The sequence below is a fragment of the Agelaius phoeniceus genome, chromosome Z, assembly GCF_051311805.1.
Source record: "Agelaius phoeniceus isolate bAgePho1 chromosome Z, bAgePho1.hap1, whole genome shotgun sequence".
In the NCBI taxonomy this organism is placed as follows: Eukaryota; Metazoa; Chordata; class Aves; order Passeriformes; family Icteridae; genus Agelaius; species Agelaius phoeniceus.
The window spans coordinates 41,992,973-42,015,189 of NC_135303.1; the positions used below are offsets into that span (position 1 = coordinate 41,992,973).

At 42.2% G+C, this 22,217-nt stretch overlaps 1 protein-coding gene across 1 annotated transcript; it reads right to left on the reverse strand.

Annotated features, from left to right (window-relative positions):
• Positions 1 to 1,925: 1,925 nt before the first annotated feature.
• Positions 1,926 to 21,640, reverse strand: HSDL2 (hydroxysteroid dehydrogenase like 2). The gene is made up of 11 exons (XM_054652381.2): positions 21,498 to 21,640; positions 18,511 to 18,674; positions 18,002 to 18,100; positions 17,756 to 17,870; positions 11,540 to 11,643; positions 10,524 to 10,622; positions 5,456 to 5,650; positions 4,875 to 4,946; positions 3,313 to 3,501; positions 2,715 to 2,843; positions 1,926 to 2,224 (listed from the first exon to the last, which is right to left on the reverse strand). Exons 1-11 carry the CDS (start codon positions 21,512 to 21,514, stop codon positions 2,112 to 2,114), a joined length of 1,296 nt encoding a protein of 431 aa, XP_054508356.2. The 5' UTR covers positions 21,515 to 21,640; the 3' UTR covers positions 1,926 to 2,111.
• Between the last annotated feature and the right edge of the window lie 577 nt (positions 21,641 to 22,217).

Sequence of the window (22,217 nt, forward strand, 5' to 3'; positions counted from 1 at the left end):
TCTGAAAGAGAAGGGCGCTCCACGTTCTCCTGCGAGTAGCTGCGGGGTCAGGAGCCAGCTCCGGGTCAATGCTGCACCATCGGAGGGAAAGGCATTTGGGAGAGCAGAGGGGTGTCTTCCCCCTGCCCCCCAGGACCGTGGGGTTTCTGCAGTGTAGAGAGCAGAACACAAGACTTCTTTACAGCAGCCAGCAGTATGTATGCATTATCACTATCACTTGAAGTGTTTGGTCTCCAGAGGACTCTGGTTTCCAGTGCTCGATCTTGTTTTCCTCCCATGCCATGTTCGGCCTTTCCTTCCATGTCCTGGTGCATGCCAGCACTTCTGCTATCCTTTAGCTGCCAGATCTGAGCAGACTGACAGTAATCTGGGATCAGCAGTCCAGCAGTCATGGGCTGAGTGGTGACCAACTCAGACACCACGATGTGGGGTAAGAAGCAGACACTGCCCAGTGGAGCCTGAAGCTTTTGGGCAGAGCTCCTGGGACTGGTGGCACTGGGAGGTAATTAGGGCACACAGATCTCATGGAGCTTCAGGCTGAGCACAGCCACTGAGCGCAGTCCAGTGTGCAGCCTGGACTGGGAGCGGTCACGTTGCAGCCCACTTGTGCTGCCCCCTGGCTATAGCCACCCTTTGCTGTGCTACCATAATGCCCAACATGGGATTATGGTAGCACTCCTCTCCCTCCTTCAGCACCCCCAGCCCCTTGTGCCTGGTGAGAAAGGAACCTGTTTTACTATTTTTCAAGATTCCAGGGACTGCAGGGCAGAGGTAAATTAGTTTTATAACAGAATTTAACTGCCTTACCTCATCAGTATCTGCAAGTATCTGAAGGGGGGTGCCAAGAGCATGGATCCAGGCTCTTCTCAATGATACCAAGCAACAGGTCAAGAAGCAATGGGCAAAACAGATGAACAGGATTTCCCACTCAAATATGAGGAAGAACTTTTTTACTATGAGATTGACTGCACACTGGAACAGGCTGCCCATAGAGGTTGCGGAGACTCCTTCACTGGAGATATTCAAGAACCATCTGGATTTAATTCTGTGCAATGTACTTTAGGACAACAGTGCTTGAGCAGGGAGGGTGGACCAGATGTGACCCAATGTGGTCCCTTCCAAACTGACCCATTCTGTGATTCTGTGAACTGTGATGAAAGCAATGCAGATGTGACATTTTCAGTGCAGGTCAAGAAATTTTAAACAAGCACAGGCTCTAAAAAAAAGTTGTAAACTTTTGTGTTTCTAAGTTAATTAAGAAATAAATCCTAAGTGTTGCAACCTTCTCAGCTTGCTCAGAAGAGTGAATGATCCAGAATCTGGGCAGTTTTTTTGGCTGCCATGAATAAACATTTTAAGAGGTTGCTCCATCTGACTTTGCAGATGCTGTCACATGAAGTGGCAGCCCATGTGTGTACTCGGGCACTTACAAAGTAGAGACATGCATCATTTTACCAGTGAGCGTAAATCTTTACCAGCCAAATGGAAGCAAGGGGAAATTGACTGGCTGCAGGGATGTAGGTGTAGGAGAAGAGAGAGAGCACATGAGTATGCATGTCTGTGAGCGTACCTTTGCATGAGAAGAAAACATGCTTATCACTCAGTATGGCTGTGCAGCCTCAGTGCAATACAGAGATAAGAGAATACGTGTAGGTAATAAACTCATTAAAGGAGAGAAAAATTTGAGATAATAATTTACCAGGTGTAACTAAAGCTCTGTTAAACTGACTACATTACTTCTACTACTAAGCCAGCTTAGTAAATTTGGCATAGCACTTCTAGCACTGATCTGCAGGGTGACATTTGCTCTACCCACCTTTTCTATGGGATATATGTGCACAATCAACTACATGGGAAAAAACTCACTTCAGATGTCCTACATTGACCCAGAGGAGCAGAAATAAAGAAAACACCTGGAAACTAACTGCATTCTTGAGACAGAATTAGTTTAATTATGGACATCTTTTTAATGAGATTGAGTTATTTCTTCTATGAAAACCTCACATTTTATCAGTATTTCTTATACTGCATCAGAAAAACAAGGACTAAAAATTCAAAACAGCATTGCAGTTATATATGAAAGGCCACTGTTGTGCTAGTATGGTTTCCTCTCACAGTTTAGAATTAAGCTGTGAAAGCATCTTCTCAAGTTTTATTGCTAGTGCCATGTTTCCTTTAATCCTTAATCTTCCAGTCATGAAGGCCAGAGTTGGCTTTAATTTACCTAAAAAGAAGAGGCAGAATCATCAGAATAACATAGGAAGTGGAAAAAGCCTTTGCACAGGATAACGTAATGTCACCACAGTGAAACCTTAGCATCTATACTGCTACCAAGTCCTCCTGGTGTGAGCAGGGCATATTTAGGAGACACTGCTCAGACATGTGCAGAGCACAAGCCCAACACATTGACTGGATTCTTTCTGAAGATACGCTGGCTGCTAAAATGTCGGTACCTGGTTAATAAAAGCAGTGTAACCTTTTGCACTCTTCCTGTTCACAGGATGCAGGAGTACATCCTGTGTACAGGAGTGCAGAAAAATCCAAGGAGTTCTTGCCTGCACTCTTCCCAGAGCCCCAAAAAGCTGAAAGCTCCTCCAATCCCAAATCACAGAGTGAGAAGCTGCTCTACTCCCCTGTCAGCAGAGGCTTTTCTGGGACAGCTTTTCTGGCTCTCCCGGTACCTGTGGCCCTTGACAAAGGCCTTTGTCCCTCACCTGTGAACATCTTCACAAAGTCGGCACTCGACATGCTCATAACCACATCAGCTGTCACGGGAGGCTTTCCGAAGCCAGCGCTCCCACCCTTGGTCTTCAGGTCAATGTACCAAGTGCCTCCACCATCGCCTGGACAGAGAGTGAAGCGCGGTGAGAAGGCAGCAAGCGCTGCTGTGCCCTCCCTCTCTGTTGCCCCGCCAGAGGCCCGCGGCCGTGTGCGTTTGCAGCGGCTCCGTGGCAGCCCGCAGGCCGGCGGGGCTCCGCAAGGAGTCACCTCTTGTCCCCTGTGACGCCGCAAGCGCTGCGGGCTGGGGCCGCGGGCAGGAGAGCCCAGAGGCTGCGCTTTGCTCCCAGAGCCGCTGGCAGCTGGCGCTTCTGCCGTGGGCCCGAGAGCGCCCTAAGCGTGGCCACAGCAGCGCCAGGACAGAGGGACGGCAGCTCCCGGGGCTGCCCGAGCGGGCCTGCAGCACGAGCTGCAGTCACAGGACCTGAACAGGAGCCGGCCTGCTTCGGGACCAGCTTCCACTTCCACAAAGCGTTTCTGTCTGAAAACACCGGGGCCTTTTGCCAGGCAAGGCTGCGCAAGCAGTGGGCTTACCAGAGAGCTCAAACTGAAAGACACCCTGAGTACTTCTCACGTACTCCTCAGTCACTGCCCCTTGAATAACTCGGAACGTCTCTGCAACAGGACCCGATGGCATGGCTGCAGCAGATTCTGTCTTTGCCTTGGCCGCATCTGCTCCTTCCTGCTGGGATCTGCTTAATTTCTTCTCCTCTTGGGCAGCATCTATGGGAAAGATTACTTTTCTCTTTCAAATGCAAACCACTTTAAAAGTGTATGTAGAATCATAAGCAGAGAACTCCATTTGAAAGGATTTAAGCTTCAAAGTAGGGAAAGTGGTTCTTTTACCATTTCAGTATTAACACTGATAAAGGATAATTTCTCCACCAGGAATCTGAATAGGTGTACATCGCTAAATGTAATTATGTAATAAATTTTGATTCCTGACAAATCAAAAGAACAGCAAAAATAAAACCACAGCAAAATTCTAATTCTGACTGTTTATAGTTCATTACAGCCATTCACACAACAGTTTTCTAATGTTTTCTAATCCATACACTACTCCTGACAACATTAAAAATAAAAAATCAGTGTCTTTAATAGCCATTGCTTTCATCTCAAAATACTTCTGTCTTGTCTATCTTTTAAAGAACATGCATATTTTCACAAATTCTTCTGCAATAGTTTCTAAGGTGGAAATAAATTTATTGCTTTGATCAGTCGCTTACTTCACCCCAATGAGCATGCACATTTAGAAATAAAGGAAAGCTTCTGCAATTTACAAAGCCAATCAAGTGGAACAGCCCCTTAAAATGCTGTTGAAAAGTCTCTTAGGTGTCTTCCGTATCAAAATACTTAGATCTGTTCTGTGAATCCCTACAGAATAACCTGCACTGGCAGCCCAAGGAATTAACATAATCTGTCCCTGGCAGAACGGTCCTAGTATGACTGCTCAAGGAGTATTTCCACCAGAAAGGAACACTTTCAAGCTTGCCTCATCTACCCTGGCTTTATCCTTATTTTGACACTCCTATAAAAGCAGTTCAGCATTCTTAGTTGCCCTTCAACTTGACATAAACCAATTCTGAAAAAGAAAAACCAACACTTTTCTAAAAAAAAAATTCTACGTTTCACCCAACAGCTATTTTAAATGTGCAAATTGTGCACATTTCATGTAAGAAGCCATGGCGGATTTATGTCATATTCTTTTGTATAAATGAGCAAGGCAAAGGAGATATTCCCGTAAAATATGCTGTTTCTGCGAAATACGCTGTTTGCAGTCTTATTTCTTTTTCCAGCAATACTTACCTGTGACCTCCCTACTACCACAATTCCGATGATTAAAAAAGAATTTTTCAAAATAATGCACTGACTTTACACCATGGAACTCCTACAAGAGGTATGATTTTTTCCCCAGTTTTAACTACATAGTCATTTCCATAGATCTTACTCTTCAAATGAGAAAATGGTTTTTGCTAAAAAAGCTTGAGTGGAGTCCAAATTCATAGGAGAAAAAAAGAAAAACAGAGAGCATTCATTATTGTGAATTGAAATTAATTATGGAAATTATGGACTTGTACACATAGTGCTTTCCTTACCATATCCTTCTTGCTTCATAGCTGTAGTGTCAATTTCAACATCTAAGAAGAAGTCAGGCATCAGAGGGTGACCTAAGAGGGAGGAAAAATGTATTAATAAATCCAAGTAAATCAGATTTGCACAGTAAGAATCCATTTCATCTGAAACTACAGTCAAGTAGTACTGTATCTCAGTTCAAATTTGAAGGAAAAATATAGCATGAAGTTACATGTCTAGAATTTTTTTCATTTAAAATCTGACCTAGAAGGCTTCTAAGGTTGCAGTGAAGAACATTGGAGAAGAAAAACAAAAAAAAAATCTATCTCATTAACTGTTAAATAGTAATATATACATGTACAGTGCAGGTAGGTTTTCTTCTCATTAAAGAATTTCTTAATTTAATTTAATAGACATTTAATTATTAAACTCTCAGTGGATCCATATGGCCTTTCTACTAAGGCATGTTCTCAAAGCTGAGGCAAAGCAACATTTTTTAATAAACTAATTTAAGAACTCTGAGAAACAAAACTGTATTAATATTCTCCATTTATTCTTCCCTTCTTCTTGAATTTACTTCTCACCTTTAAAAGATGTCTTTTACCTGGTGCAATTGCATAAACATCAAAATCCTTAACTCCTTCTTCTCTCAGCAGAACTTCATCAATAATGAAGTTCCCAGTGAAAGTTTTTGGTTTTGTCAAAATGCAATATGCAGCATCTGCCAGGATGTCCGTTTTCCTGCACTGTTTTTCTATTCCAGCTCCTCCCAGCATATCCATAGCAGCTGTATGTATGGCTAGAAAGTTTGGAGGGTAAGAAAACAAAGCTTTAACAGTGATGACGTGGAATTCTCATTTCTTTCACAGGTAAACAAACTTTACATTCGTTTCACTCAAAAGGAAACTCTAGAAGACAGAAGCTGTGAAATACTTCCAACCAATAAATAATTCTTTACAAGCAACAGTAAAAATCCATGAAACTATCACAGGAATCAAAAATGCCAGAACATTTTCTGACAGTCACATCCCTCTATGTATTTATCAGCCCACCAGTTTTCCACTAGTTGTTCAGGACATGAAAAACTAACAGGACAACAGTTTTCCTGAAAGTGAATGTGTGACACATCAGTTATAAAGAGGAATTAGCTTTGGTGATTATCACACTGAAAGTCTTGATGCTTAATTTTTGTCTTTTAATAACTCCCATGAACTACTAAAGTGCTTCTCCTAAGTTAATAAACCAAATAACAAAACCCTCTCATGACTTGTTCAGTATTTCACAGAAAGGCTGTGTTAGACCTAAGAATAAAATCCACATCTCCTAGGCTTCTGATTCTTTTATTAAGCAATTCTGTTACTTCTGTGCCATTCTACTAGTCTTCTTTATGGTTCTCTCATGGATCTACTAAAACTGTAGCATGCTGCTATCAAGTCTGTGATTTGCTCTTGAAGGCTGAGGTATCCATTCCATTTTTTTTCTTTCTATTCCATGGAAAAGCTATCGGGTTGCAGCTTTTGACATTTGCCATCTTACTGTTTTTCCCTCATATGTTCTGCTTCATTAGTTTTTCCCATCTGCTGTTTAAAACTCAACACTCTGCCCTCAAGTTTTGAGGGAGATTCACAAATCCTTTCCTACATATCAGGCCAGAACATCAGGGAAGCAGAAGGATAAATCTTGAAGGATAAATTTTTGTCTTCCTTGCAGTCCTTCCATTCCACACAAAGTACCAGCAATTTTGGTACAGAAATGATCCAAACATTCCATAAATAGCAAAAAAAATAGGCACTGGGCAGGACACATGTATCTAAGCTGGATCATTCATTCACCTTTCAAAGTACATACTGGGAAAAAGGACCAAAATCTTAAGCACTGGCCTGAGAGCTCCTGTCCAAGTGTACCCTAGGAGAGTGCAGAAGTGTGTAGATGTCCCTATTGACTTCATTACATTAGTTTTCTGTGATGAGAATTAGCTTCTAGGTTTCATTTACTGTTAAGCAACCTCAGCTTGCTTTTTTTTCAAAGCAATTGAACTGCTACAAACACACGACTAAATAAAAAGTGACAAATAGATATACTGCACATACATGTAGGTCTACCTAGGTCATTTTCTCATCTTTAAGGAAATCAATAAATTTGCTTTTTTTTTGTCTTCTGAAGTGATATATGCCCAGCAAGATTTATTTTTTTTAATAGCCACCAAAGTGCAGAGAATATATTTGTCAAATACCATGATGAAATTTATCAAGTTCTCTTAACTTAAATATATTTTATTCTGAAGATTCATTAAGCTGCTCACTTTCCCTGTCCCACAGGTCTGTCACTTCTCTGTTACTGTTAACTATTATTCTTCTGAGCACAGTTACCCTATCTGCATAGATTGAAGCAAAGAGGTTTCAAACAGTACTGCCTCGTAGTCTGGCTGCACATTATTATATTCATTTCATATAAAGGGATGCAGGTTTGCCTCTAATGCACATCAGTAGACTTCCAGTTCTGTCCCAGGACATCTGTACTATTCCTCTGCTCTCTTTGTGATGGGATTGCCCCTTGCCCTTTTGACAGATGTCCTCTTTCACCTTTAGATAAATGGAGAACTCTGGCATTTTAGTACCAATATACCTTCATGTGTTTAAAGAATCAGATTTATGAACCGATGCTGGCATCCATACTAACACTGAGGGTAATCAGATTTGTATGAGATGATAGTGGGCTCTTAAATTAAGAACTTTTCAACTGTGTTTCAGATACCCTGGAAGTCTGTAACACTGCCTCTCTGGAGGTTCACAATAAGGAAGTGAACTTTATCACTTTCGGAAGATAAACCTTTCAAAAGCACATTTTTTTGTACTGGAGAATTCAGACATTATGATCTTTTATACTTTATGTCACATCAGTTTTCATGGAGGCACCACTGAATGAGCAGGCATGATTTCTGCAAACAAAAAGCTCTGCTTGTATACTCTTGATTTTATAAAAAGCTTAATTACTTTTTTTAATTTCTTTGCAGCATCTCACATAGATTCTCTTAAAAAGCGTTTATTAGAATATATACTGTTTTCATCTGTCAATTGAATCTTCCTGCACTTCCAAGCCTCATGTTCTGCAGGATCCTGTGGGGAACAAGTATCAGCTGCACTCTGTAACCAGTAGCAGCTCCCAGAGTGTTCCCTTCTTACTTTAGCAGGTATGGGTATGTTACCAAGGACACAGTGGAAATGTAATGCTCAAGAGAAAGATATAACTGTATTTGGTTTGGGTTTCCCACTTCTCCACATTAAGAATGTCAGATTTTATAGAAGCTTATAAACAGCACCAAAAATATTCTTTAATACCAGATGATATGTGAGACACAGGTACTACTACTGATTCTTGGAGTGCTGCAGCATAAGACAAAACTATAAAGAAATAAGGTATTCAACTATGCGATGCAAGACTTAATGTAACCTGCTTATAAAGTTAGCTGCCCCAGTGAAAATGTTTCCGTTGTGGAAAGGGTGGAGAAATTCTCACAGGTTCATTTTTCCCTTGCCATTATTTTTCAGGTCAAATTATTCAGGTGGGCAGGAGAAACAGCCATGTTGCACAATAACTACTTATTATAACCAGCTGGTCTCTGCAGAAAAAAATTCTTTAGCTTTTAACAGGACCCATAAAGCCACTGACTCATTTCCACAATAGAAGTGGATGTTTTTCCAGCACATCCAGAATAAGAAAGCTGTGGAGGATCCACATAATGTGTCTATACAGCATATGAAGTGTGCACTTACAAGACACAGGCAATCTTGTAACACCCTTTTTTGAAAAAATAAGTTAAATTGGTTGTCTGCAGTTTCATACCATGTCTCTCTATCTGAATGAGGTAATCTGAATTAATTCCTTTACAATCCCTAACTTTCATAGAAAATATACATTGTTAAATCAGTCAATGACCAAAAACCACACAATGGTAGGTAGAAGGTCACCTCTGTTAATGAGAAACCAAGTTACTCCCACTTACTGGATTCTGAGGGGATATAAAACCCATTTAACAGTGCCATTTTAAAGACAAGACAAAGGAGATGGGTGGGATCTAGGGAGCTAAAGACCAAGAATCAGGTTTCATGGTTCTATACAAATGACATAGATACTGGGAAATCTCCACTGAAAATTTTTTGAGGTCTTCCTGGGGCACTCAAGAAGCAAGTATGTGGAAACAAGTGCACATTTCTTTTAATTGCCTCAGAAACAAAAAAAAATACAACACACACTTGAAACCTGAAAGGTGAACTTTGACTCCACCACAAGGCAATCCATATTTTGAAGTTATCCATGTAATTGCCTTCAGTACATCACAAATGAAGACCTTTTGTCTTCAAAATAGTACAGGTTTTGTGGTGATGTAACGATCATGAACGATATAATTTTAAAAGTCAATCCCTTACCAAAAAATTTCTGTGGGTAGAACTCAGAGAGTGAGTAGAACTATGGGACATCCATTTACTGGAAGCATTTAAGATGCAAGCGTCCAGACCAATGAAAAAGGACCAAGTCTGTCAGGCACACCAACCCAACTGTTCAACAGATGATCAGCTACTGTATTCAAGCGGAGAAATTTGGCTGATTTTGTCTGAAATAGTTAAGTTTTCCTCACATTTCTCACCTTAGAGAAAGTAGATCAGAGAGTTACAGTTCCCACTAAAGGTTGAAAGGCGCCTGCAATTCCTAACAGCAGAACATTGAAAAGTGTCTGTGTACAAACACTTCTTAAACAGGAGCACCATCCTCAGAAGAGGATCTTGGTTCATATTTTTATCTTCTCTTCCTTCTTCTTTCCTTGCACTCGTTAAGGAAATAAACACTGTTGTAATGTTTTCTAACACAATGACTGGGCTTACACCACTAAGGGGCAGGATTACCCTCTGTCTGGTATTGATTTTAACACTCTGTATAATTTCTGCCCATAAATGTATCTGGGGAAAGAGACTGGCGTCCTTGGCAAACAGCTGGCCAAGCCTCAAACAGCAGTCCTTATCCTCACTGACCCACACAAAGCAAATTGAAGCTAATACAACATGGGAGCATTTAGCTATTTTTCTTCCAGAGAGCTCTTTAATTTCTTGTCATTTGCAATCAGATGGTTCTGTGAACAGCTCTTCACAGAACTGCACTCTGCCAAAACTTCTAGGAATAGGCCTTTTAAAAATTATTTCCGCATGTACAGAGGTATCTATCTTGTCAGTAAGCTCCTGCTATCTAACTAGCAAGGAATTCTAAAACATACACAGATGTTCAATACCCACTCATTAAAGCATACAATTATTTTTGTGATTCTGTCCAAAGAAAAACACTGGCTGCATCAGAAAAAGCACAGGCAAGCCAAACACCACACACACGCTTCAACTGTGTGGTTTTAAACTAGATGAAGATGAGTTTAGATCAAAGTGACAACAGTCTAGTGAGAACTACAATGAAAACCAGAACCCATGCAAGATGAAGAAATAAAAGAACTGCTCATAACATATATAAAAGAACATAACATATATAAAAGAACATAACACATAGAAGAACTGCTTGAATCTATTCCAGAAGAAGTCTGAAGTATATTCAGTGTCAAATAAAATAAGCTTTAGCAGACAAAATACAGAAAGTCAGTATTTCAGAAATACTAAAAAAAAAAAAAAAATTACCTGTTTTAGGCCATAAAGCATTGACAGCAACTTCTCCTCTAAATTCTTCTGCCATTCCCAAGACACACATGGACATCCCATATTTAGAAATGGTATAAGCTAAGACAAGAAGTGAAAAAATAGAAAAGTTTAGACTCCATGTAAAATCTAATTTTAATTATGAGAGGAATATAAAGCAGATAATTGGCTCACATGGAAAATTCAGGGCTTTCAGAAAAAACAGCACTTTCCTAGAGTCAAAATCTCTCCCTTCTACCTGCCATCTCCATCAGCTACAAACTGTAGTCTGTCATCTTTTCACTGCAAACAAAATGAAAACTACACATGTTCTGCCAAAAAGAAAGCTGAAGCCTAGCTGCATGCTGGATTTTGTCATGCTTTTTATGCAGGCTACACTGACAAGACTGATCAAATTTTTTTAAGATGCCTAAGCCATAGCAGCTGTTAAGAACCAAACTAGAATCCTATAGACAAAAAAAGTGGGGAACAGGAGTTCTATATCCTTGGAAACTTGGGGAAAGAACTGGAACTTGCTGAAGTTTAACATGACAAGTGTCCAAAATGGAAAGGTTTTGCTACAGTTTTAAAATGAGCAACACTAATTTCAAGACAACATGGAGTTTTTTTTCCATCTCAAAATAATTTCCATATTAAAAGATAACACTGAGCTTTATCCATACTAAAAAAACCCAGGAAGATGAATCAGTAAAAAAATAAATTTTGGGTTTCTGTCTCTATTTGGAGCAGAAAATATGTAATCCTAACAATTCCCAGAGAAAAATCACAGACTTACCCTGAAAACAAAAAGCATGGATGAGGCCTTGAAACATGCCCTACATTTTCCCACAAAACAATTACTTGTAGGTCAGGTACAAAATGCTGTGAGGAACCATTAGTGCCAGTCTGTATGTAGTGCTAAAGATACAAGATCTGGCATTCTGCACTAGCACTACTGCACACTTCACCAGGTACTTGTTTCTCACAAAATACCAACAAAGGCTCTGAAAGCTACTCACCACAATGATTTTTGAACCACATGGGATTCAGATTCATCGGTGGACTAAGGTTCAGGATATGGGGGTTCTTACTCTTCCTCAAGTGGGGAAGACATGCTTTAGACCTGAAAGATAGATTCAGACAAATCAGTTGCCTCTTATTTTATGGAACACCTATAATTACAGTAAAAACAAGAGTAGTAGACCAGTATTTTCACAACACACCAAGACAAAGCCTCTTCTCATATCAAGTATTTAACTGATGTAAAGAACAACAAAAAAAAAAATCTGTCAAAGATCACTAATCTCAGGCCTAGTATTCATTCCTGCAAATTGGACCACATTCTCAAATCAGTGCATCAGTTTTGACTCAAGCTAATTTTCCAGATACTCAGAAGCCATAATCTCTTTATAATAGTTCTGGTAGCGGCAACAAAACACTCTAAGGCAACAATGAAAATTAACAATGTAGAGCATCATGTAGTCATAAAAATATTCTCTTCTGATCCCATACTTATTTCTTCTTTAAAACCATATTGAAGAAATAATACTGCATAGCAGAATGCTATTACAAATATTCCAAAGAAAACTGAAACCCTATTTTCTTCTAAGAAAATTCTACTTTGAATTCACACATCTCTGTAAATTGGAATTTCTGCTTTACAGAAACTGTCTTTAGACTTCACTTCTAGCACTAGGGCACATGTTTATATTTTATCTCTGCTTGTGAATTTTTAATCAAGCTTCACAGGGTGAAAACATCACCACATTAGTGATCAACAGTTCAAATATTCCAACAGGACCCACGCATACTCTCAGCCACAAAGGGAACAACTTCAACACCTTCAATTCAAAATCACCATAGTAGTAGTAAAGTAAATGATTTATGACCTCCTTAACTGTCTTGGGTCTCAACTCTTTTCAGTGGAAGGTTCACTAACAGATGACTCAATTTCTTAATACATAGGAACCAAGAAACTTAGCTGTCATTATTGAAACTTGGTGGGATAAATCCCATGACTCATTTGCAGCCATTGATGGCTACAGCCTGATCAGAAGGGACAAGGGAGAAAGGAGGGATGGAGGGGTTGCCCTCTACTTCAACAAGTGCATTGAGTGTGATGAGCCATCTCTGAAGAACAACCTGTGAACTGAAGAACAACAATGAGCAGGTAAAAGCCTGTGGGTAAGAAACAGAGACTGAACAACAAAGGGAATCTTGTGGTTGGTGTCACTACAGGTTCCTGACCAAGAGTAGCCTATTGATGAGACCTTCTTGCTCCAGCTACAGGAAGGATCACACTTACGGGCTCTTGTCCTACTGGGAGACTTCAGACACCCCAGTGTCTGAAGGAAAAGTAGCAAAGCAAACTGTAGGCAACCCAAGAGATTCCTGGAATGCAGGGAGCATAACTCCTTGATCCAGGTAATAACCCTACCAGAAGGGATGCCATTCTGGACCTGATGGTCACAGACCTAAGTGAGCTAATCACGGACATCACAATGGGAGACAGCCTGGGCTGCAGTGATCATGCACTGGTGGACTTCACAGTTTGGAAGGAAATGGGTCAGGCAAAGAGTGAAGCCAGGGGCCTGAGCTTCAGAAGAGTAAAATTCCAGTTCTTCAATGAGTTAGTCAGTAGGAACCCTTGTAACACTGCCTTCAGAAACAAGGGAGCAGAACAGAACTGGCAGATCTTTCAGGACACCTTCCATAGAGCACAAGAGCTAGTGATCCAATGGCAAAGAAGTTGGCAAAGAAGGCAAGAGACTGGAATGGAAGAGTACAAGAACTGCTGGTCAAATTAAAGGACAGGAAACAAATGCATAGCCAGTGGAGATAGGGAAAAAGTATCCTTTGAAGAATATACGGACTTGTTGTACACATTCGGGCCAAAGTGAAGCTGGAACTGAACTTTACAAGGGATGCAAAGAATAACAAAAAGGGCTCCTACAGATCTGTCAGTCAGAAAAGGAAAGCAAAGAAAGTGTATACACATACACCCTGGGATAAGCAAGGCTGGAACACTGGTAGCAACTGATGACAAAAAGGCTGAGGGGCTCAACAACTTTTTTTGCCTCAGTCTTCAATGGCAACTTCTCTTCTCACACCTGTTAAGTAGATGAACAGAAGGATGGGGATTGGGGGAGCAAAGTGTTTCCCACTTTAAGTGAAGATGAGGACTCTGACCATGAGGAGCCTGAACATACACAAGTCCATGGGGCCTGATGAAATACACCTCAGAGTCCTGAGGGAATAGATTGCCAAGCCACTCCCCATATTTGAAAAACTGTGGAATCAGTGAAGACCCAAGTGTCTGGAAAAAGGGAAATATACCAATGTTTAAAAAGGGTGGACAGGAGAAACCTGGCAATTACCAACCTGTCAGCCTCACCTCCGTGCCTGGGAAGATCTTGGAACAGATCCTCCTAGAATCAGGAGGTGATCCTAGGACAGGGAAATGATTTGGGACAGTCAGAAGGTCTTCATCAGGGGCAAGTCCTCGCTGATCAACCAAAAGGCTTTCTACAACAGAAGGACTACACCAGAGGTCAAGGGTAGCACTACAGGTGTCATTTAGGCTGTATAGCTTTAGAGAAGGTTCCTTGTAACATCCTTTTATGTAACTTGAGGAGAGAAGATGTAATGGGCAGACTGTTCAGTGGATAAGAAATTGGTTGGACAGTGGCATCCAGAGGGTAGTGGTCAATGGATCAGAATCCTGATGGACATCAGTGACAGGAGGTGTCTCTCATGGGTGGGTATTGGGACCAGCGTTAGTCCATGTCTCCATCAATGACACAGATGAAGAGATCAAGTGCACCCTCAGCAAATTTGCAGATGATCCCAAACTGAGTGGTGCTGTAGACATCACTAAAGGTCAGGATGCCATCCAGAGGAACCTGGACAAGTTTGAGACGTGAGCACAAGGGGATCTCATGAGGTTTAACAAGACCAAGAACAGGTGCTGCTCCTGGGTCAGGACACTCCCAATATCAACCCAAGCTGGGGGATGAACGAATGGAGAGCAGCCCTGTGAGCAGGACTGGGGGGTGCTGCTGGGTGAGAGGCTGGACATGACCCAGCCATGGGCACTCCCAGCCCAGAAAGCCAAACGTGTCCTGGGCTGCATCCAGAGCAGCGTGGGCAGCAGGGGAGGGAGGGGATTCTGCCCCTCTGCTCTGCTCTGGTGAGAGCCCACCTGGAACCCTGCATCCAGCTCTGGGGTCCCAGCACAGGAAGGTCATTGGACTTTTAAGGTAACTCCAGAGGAGGCCACCAAATTGATCAGAGGGATGGAACAGCTCTCCTGCAAGGACAGGCTCAGAATTATTCTGCCTGAAGAAGAGCAAGCTCTGTAGTCACCTTACTGCAGCCTTCCAGTACCTAAAGGGGATACAAGAAGGTGGGAGAGGGACTTTCCACAAGGGCATGGAGTGAAAGAACAAGGGGGGATGGCTTTAAATTGAAAGAGGGTGGGTTGAGATTAGATATTAGGAAGAAATTCTTTACTCTGAGAGTGGTAAGGCATTGGAATATGTTGCCTAAGAAACTGTAGATTCCCCACCCATTGAAGTGTTCAAGGCCAGGCTGGATAGGCTCAGAGCAACCTGGTATTTGGGAGATATCTCTACTTATGGTGGGGGCTTGGAAGCAGATAGTTTTAAGGTCTCTTCCAGACCTTGGAAGTTGTCGTGGTTTGAGAGGAAGTGGGTTTTCTGGGATGCTGTGGTCACACCAATGGGTGTTCAGATTTGAATATTGGCACCTGGTATGGCCACTGGGGACATTGGATATGCCTCTGAGAACACAGGGGTTAAAAGCAGAGCACTCCTGTGGGAAGCCCTCTTGGGTTTCCATGAGGGAAGCAGGTCAGACCTTCCCTGGCCCAGCTGCTGGCTTGGCGGGGGAGGGGAAAAGCCATGCCGCCTGGGGGGTGACGTAGGCCTGGCCCTGAGGGTGGAAGAGAGAGAAGCACCAGGAGGCATCGGGTTTTTAACCCATTTTTGGACAGTGAAAACTTTACAGAACATTAACCTTTCCTAGAAGAGAGATAGAGTGGAAGATGAAGAAGGAAATGGGCAAGTGTGATGAAGGTCTGGGCAAGTGAAAGAGTTGGGAGAGAAGAATCTCAGGTGGGAAGAAATGATGGAGTGGTTTTAACTGGACTCTACTTGTATAGCCATGGACAGAACCATTTTTCCTGTGACACAGAGACTGCATCCAGGGGGAGACAATGGCTCGGAGCCAAGAGGGCTCAGTGTTGGTACCCCTCGGCCCCAGGGGGTGAAATTTGGGGGGGACGGGTGTCCCAAAAGTGAGACTGTGCTCTTTTTGGAATGGGACAAAGCATCCTTAAGCGATGACCCTAGAAGCAGCTCTGATCCATGTGCAGTGGTGAGAGCACTGGACATGGAAGGAAGAGGTCACGATGGCAAATGATCTCCAGGCGGTGCCACGAGTGACACGGAAACACACGAGATTTCAACGGAGTTTCCTGGGGAAGCCTATGGCACAAGAGGGACTCTTCTCCTCTTGATGAACAGAGAATTGATTATCTAAAGGGTGGTGATGGACCGAGAGTTGAAATTTGGGGGACAGGCGTACTGGAAATTTGGTGGGAGGAGGAGGAAATGTATTTGTAAGGTTTTCATTTTTCCTGTGTGTTCCTTTTTACATATAGTTATAGTGTAGTTAATAAAGTTTTCTTTTCTTTATTTCTAAGTGGGGGCCTGGTTTGCTTATTCCTGGTCACATCTCACAGCAGAAACCAGGGAGAGTGTATTCTCATGGGGGCACTGGCATTGCACCAGCATCAAACCATGACAGAAGTAGACAATGTTTTAAGCTTTCTTTCAGCCCAATCCATTCCATGATTTAACAATTCCATGATCCTATGTCAACAGGTATACTCTGTAAGCTGGGGAATCTTTCCTAGTACCACCTCTACACAGGCAAAAAATCCACACCTTTTTTATAAGCTATTGAAATTTTCTGAACATTAAACTGAAAGTAGGTCTCTACAAATTACAATCAGATTTAACATACAAAGCAAGGAGAAAAAAGGGCAAAAATGCTTCACTAGGTTTTCTCAATCGAGAATTACAAAAATAATGACAAAGACGATTCCCTTGAGAGGCAATGATTTTTCTTATGCTTTTTCCCCTTCCAGCACACAGAACCTGATTTTTAATCTTTTCAAGGTAGAACAGGACAAAAAATACACTTTAAGAATTCCCCATTAATTCCATTAATTTGGAATAGCTAAATGTAACATCAAGAAAATCACTGCTGCTATTGGGTGGGGAGGAGAAGATGGAACTTCCTACAGCAATACAGTTGAATCCATTCAGCAATTTATGAAGAGCTGGGAACCAGACCAATCTGCAGAAAGGAGAATGACAAACAATCTGTTCTAGACGGGAGGATTGGACTAGATGACCTTTAAAGGTGCCTTCTAACCCAAACTATTCTTTAATTCTGTGGTGATACTTTGATACAAAGCTTTCTGATCACACCAAGCAACATCTGGATTTAGAGAATCTCCATCATCTTACGGGCTTTTTTATAAACCCTGTGAAAATCCAAGTCTTCATTTTAAGACAGTCCTTTAAATGACATTCTGAAAGTGTAAAGATGATTCAACCTGCTAAATCCACCTCCTAACATGTGCAAAATAAGGAACCTGGGAATTGTGAAATCAAATCTTAGTATATTCGTTTAAATAAATAACAGAATTGATAAGCTGAAAGTAGGTGGAGAACACTTTGGATCATGAAGTTACAAGTTCAACATTTCTCTTTTAAGTATGGTAAGTTTTACAACATTTCTCAAGATGAGAAAGAAGCTTATGAGAAGAAAACTGACAAGTAAGATATTGACTTGATGTATGCAAAAATGTAGTCATTTTGCTTGAAATGAAAGAGCATTTAACAAAGCCATGCTGGAGCTTCATTTGAAACAAATGACTTTTTTTCTTCCTACATGCATGGAGGGGCTTGTGAACATTTAATGACTTCAGTAATAAAGTTTCTGTTTACTCCAACTAGCAAATAATTCTTGGAAATATTAATTCAAATCAGTTGACCAATAACTGAGCAATTTCCTTTGAGCACATGCAGAATATCTGCACTCAAATTCTAGGGCAGCAAGACAGCTACAGAATTTCTCAGAAAAACTGAAATAACATCATACATTCTGTTACAATTGCTTTGCTTCCTTCTCTCAGCACTTACGTAAGATAGGTTCCTCGTACATTGACATCCATCATGAGATTGACCTTCTTCGTTGCTGTTTCCAAAGTGCCCGTCAAAGAGATGGCGCTTGCATTATTCACCAAAATATCAATCCCTGGTTTTAAAGTAAGCCATTTCACATCAGCATTTAAAGAAAAAAAACATGAGTAAGGCAGGCAGTTCTTTTTTCTCTTTGTTTGAACAATCTGCCTGTTAATGCCTGCCTTCCCCCACACCTTAACTTACCTCCAAAAGTCTTCACAGCTTTCTCCACGGCATTAATGATTTGTTGTTCTTCTCTCACATTCACAATGCATGGCAAAGCCTTTCCTCCAGCCGCTTCAACTGCACAGTTAAAAAATTAAACATTTAAAAATTTGCTCTCAGATGGGACAACTAACATGAACCTTCTGAGAACCTCTCAAGCAATGACACACTTCAAGACAGCACTGAAAATCACACTCTCAAATTGTGACCTTTTAACATGTCATATGAGGAACAGGGAAGCCAAAACAGTATCTTAACACTGCAAATGTTTATTTTATACATCCAAGTAGCATAGCATTTTTACATTTATATACATACATCTACCTTCATTACGGTAGCATTACAGCATTCCTGGGAGGCAAGAGAAGCACTAAGCATATTTTAGTAAAGGTGAACTCGAACTAAGAGTCTATGCATTTTTCCACTCAGGTACAGTAATTAAGCAAGGGTATACACTCAGTCAAGCACCTTCATTTGTTACAACTTACTTTCTTCTGCAGCAGTGTAGATAGTCCCTGGAAGAGTAGGATGGGGCTCAGCTGTCTTGGCAGCTATCACAATGTTGGCACCGTCCTTGGCAGCTTTCAAAGCAATGGCCTTGCCGATGCCCCGGCTTGCACCTGTGATGAAGAGAGTGCATCCTGCCAGTTTCCTAAAGGTGAAGGGGAAAGTGGACCGTAAAGAAGAGAAGAATAAAGCAGAACATGTTAATCATTTGACTTTTATCAGACTCTAAGGGCAAATGTAATTAGCACGATCTCCCAGCCAGAAAAACGCCTTCATCCTTTTACTAAGAAAACAGCCCAAAGAACACAAAAGGGATGGCTACAGCTACAGAGAAGTACTACTGATGTAAGACCATATCCCAAGTTTGCAAACACTATAAAGAAAGTTACCCAGTTACATTTCTCCCTTTCTGTAAAAAGATCCAACACACTGTTTCACAACAGAACTGCTATGTTCTGCAGCAATGGAAAAGGAGTAATTTGTAAAAACAAAAGGCCAGTTTCCAACAAGACAACACACCTACACAGATCTCTGAATTCTATTAATCACAATGCTCTAAATACAAAAAACTGATGTCTCAATGGGTTATAAAGTCTGGAACCACAACACCATATGCAAATGCAAAAGCTTTATTTTCAGAAATGGCAATTTTTCTCTTAAATTTTTCTCCATACTCAACAGCTTCCTACTAGCTGTATGTAGTCCAGTGGGTCTTCCCAGAAACAGCTCCAATCAACTGAGAGAAACTATCAAGTTTTAAAGCTTAAGAAGGATGTCTGGCTAACATAGTATCCCTGAATTTTTGGAAAGAGAAATATCAACTCCACAAACATATGCAATGATAAACTCTTTTAGACAACAGGTTTGCATATGAAGGAATGTGTGTTTCAGTGCTTTACATAAGGGTCATGTTTCATTATGTAACACTGTAGCAAAACCCAGGAGGTTCAGGATTTTAACTTCAGTTGAAGAATTCATATATACTATGTGCAACAGTTCACTTTTTGCTCACATCACAAAAGTCACACCACAAATGTTACAGAAGCTTACACTCTGAGCTTTTTGCTCACATCACAAAAGTCACACCACAAATGTTACAAAAGCTTACACTCTGAGCTTCCATTAATTTTCCTTTCAGACTGGGCCAAACTTAGCATTGTTTCTCCCCGTCTGGTTTCAGATGTGTTTTTTCCCCTCTAATCTGAGCACATCTATCACTTAAATGCTCTCTAGGAGGATGTTTGCTTTCAAAAGGCAGAAAATTGGAATGGGGCAGAAAGGGGGAGACACCTCTTCCCCTGAAGAGGCAAGGCTAGGCATCTACAGGATCTCAGAAAGTCAACCATGTCCAGAAGATGTCATTTCAAACAGCTTTTATCTGCAAAATCTTAAGAGTCTTAGAAAGAGTCTTAGAAAGGCACAGGAAGAAAAATATCTAAACAGAAGAGTGAATGACAAAAAATCTACTGATATGAATTCGGTCACACACACAGTGAAGAAAGTTAAACTGTGGAATACATAGTCAAAGTGTAAAAGGCAGTGAAGTAAGGCCAGAATCTAGTTTCTACCTCCTTCAACCAACCAATATGAGGTCAGCATAATTCACCTTAGTCAGAGAAGAGGTAAATGGGGTCCAGTAGGAGGCAGCTCTGGAGGAGAAAACAGCAGAGAAAAGCTGATAGAGCTTTAAGCCCTGCCTGGGGCTGGAGTGATCTACTCAGGAAGACAAGAAGGTGTATCAAAGACTAGCAAGGCTATGCAGGGAACTTGTGACTTAGCTCCCAAGAAAAGTGTCGTAGAGGGAGTGGGTGCAAAGACAGGCCACAAAGAAGGAATTAGAAACACTGCTAGGGCACATTGGGGTGGTGTCAGTAAAATCAAAGTTCACCTGCAGCAGAAGCTTGTGAAGGGCATCAAAAGCTCAGAGACTTCTGCTACACTGGTAGGGAAAGCAGGCCCTTTGTTTAAGAGAGTGGGTAAATGCAAGTCTTTTAACACTGTCATAGTATTTTTGCTTCATATTTATGACATGATGCTATGATCTGAATGCATGTGCAACTTGACAGGTAAAAAACTAGTTGGTTGGTCAGGGTCAAAGGGTGGTGGTTAGTTAGTCATATTCGCAAGACTAAGGATTTATTTCTTAATTCACTTAGCAGCCCAGTAGTTTAAAGTTCATAAAGCATATCTGCCTGGCTAAAATATCTTATGACCTGTATTGTGAAGGTCACATCTGCATCACTTCCATTAAGAGTTGAATTCTGCTAATAAGACAGAAAACATCAAATTTACATCTGTGCCCTACAATCTTGGAAAACAAGATTGGTTCCTTTCTCACCACAGATGACTGCCAATAAAGACCTTCAGATCACATCAGGGACACTTTTAATGACTTACACAGATGCTAGGAATTTAATAATCCTCTTTATAACACACAGGAACTAATAATAACTTCCCAGCTTTATCTGAAAAGCCAAAAGGCAGAAAACACCGCTAAATTAAGATCCTATACAGGAAGAAAATTTGGCTGCCAGGTGAGACAGTAGTAGAAGACTGTAATACTAAACAACAATAACAAAAATAATAACAAAACTAGCAACAACAACAATACTAGTAGTAATAAGTAATTATACTTTAATAAAAATATTCCACATGAAATTACTGATACACTGCCTAATTTACATTAAACTCCTCCAGTAACTGCTTCGCTTCCTGTGTCTTTGTTCAAGTCCCCTGTACGACCCGGACTGCTCGTCCCAGGGCTCCGGTGCTGCCCGGGCCCCTCAGACACGCGTGTCCTCCGCCACAGCTCCTCGCCCTCGGCCGGCTGCGCGTCCCGCTCGCCCCGCACGGCGACAGCGCTCAGGGGTGTCCCGTGAACCCCCGGCGGCCCCGGCCGCAGCCCGCCCGCCCCGAGAGGCCCTGGCGGGCGGCGCAGCCCCGTCCCGGCGCGGCGGGGACACCTTACCCGGTGTTGGGCAGCATGGCGGCGCAGGCGTCCGGGCCAGGACAGGGCTGGGGCCGGGGCGGCTCCGGGGCCGCTCCGCTGCGCAGCCGCCTCGGCCGCTCGGGGCGGGGCGGGGCGGGGCAGGGCCGGGGCCGGGGCCGGGGCCGGGGCCGGGACCTCTCTCCCGCTGGGCCCCGCCGGTCTACCCGGGGGCATGGGCACAGCGGGGGTGGCGGGCTCGGGGCTGTGGGCACAGCGGGGGTGGCGGGCTCGGGCTGCGAGCTTACCTGAGACTGGAGAAAGGCCTACGCGGGTTGAAGGGTGGATCTGGAAGGCTTTCCGTATCCTTTCGTTTTCCCCTCGTGTGTGAAATTTTGCTTTGGTCTCCTGCCAATTGCACTCAAATCACTGGAGCTTTGCCTCCATCTCATCTTCTGGAGTGCTGTGTCCAGTCCGGGACTCCTCAGGACAAGAGAGACAAGGAGCTACTGGAGTCAGTGAGGTGGGGGAGCACAAAGGCGATCTGGGGCCTGGAGCCCTTCTCTTCTGAGGGCAGACTGCGGGAGCTTGGCCTGTTCAGTCCAGAGATGAATGCGAGGGGATCTCCTTGATGCATATGCGTATCTCTAAGGTGGATGCCAAGACCGTGGTGCCAGACTCTTTTCAGTGGTGCCTAGAGACAGAATAAGGAGCAGTGGCCATAAACTAAACTACAAGAATTCCACTGAAACATGACAAAGA

Coding starts and splice junctions, on each gene's coding strand:
- HSDL2 (XM_054652381.2), bottom strand. Junction 3,502..4,874: donor TATGAAGCAAGAAGGATATG/GTAAGGAAAGCA, acceptor TCTTTCCCATAG/ATGCTGCCCAAGAGGAGAAG. Junction 2,844..3,312: donor CTTTCAGTTTGAGCTCTCTG/GTAAGCCCACTG, acceptor CTCTCTGTCCAG/GCGATGGTGGAGGCACTTGG.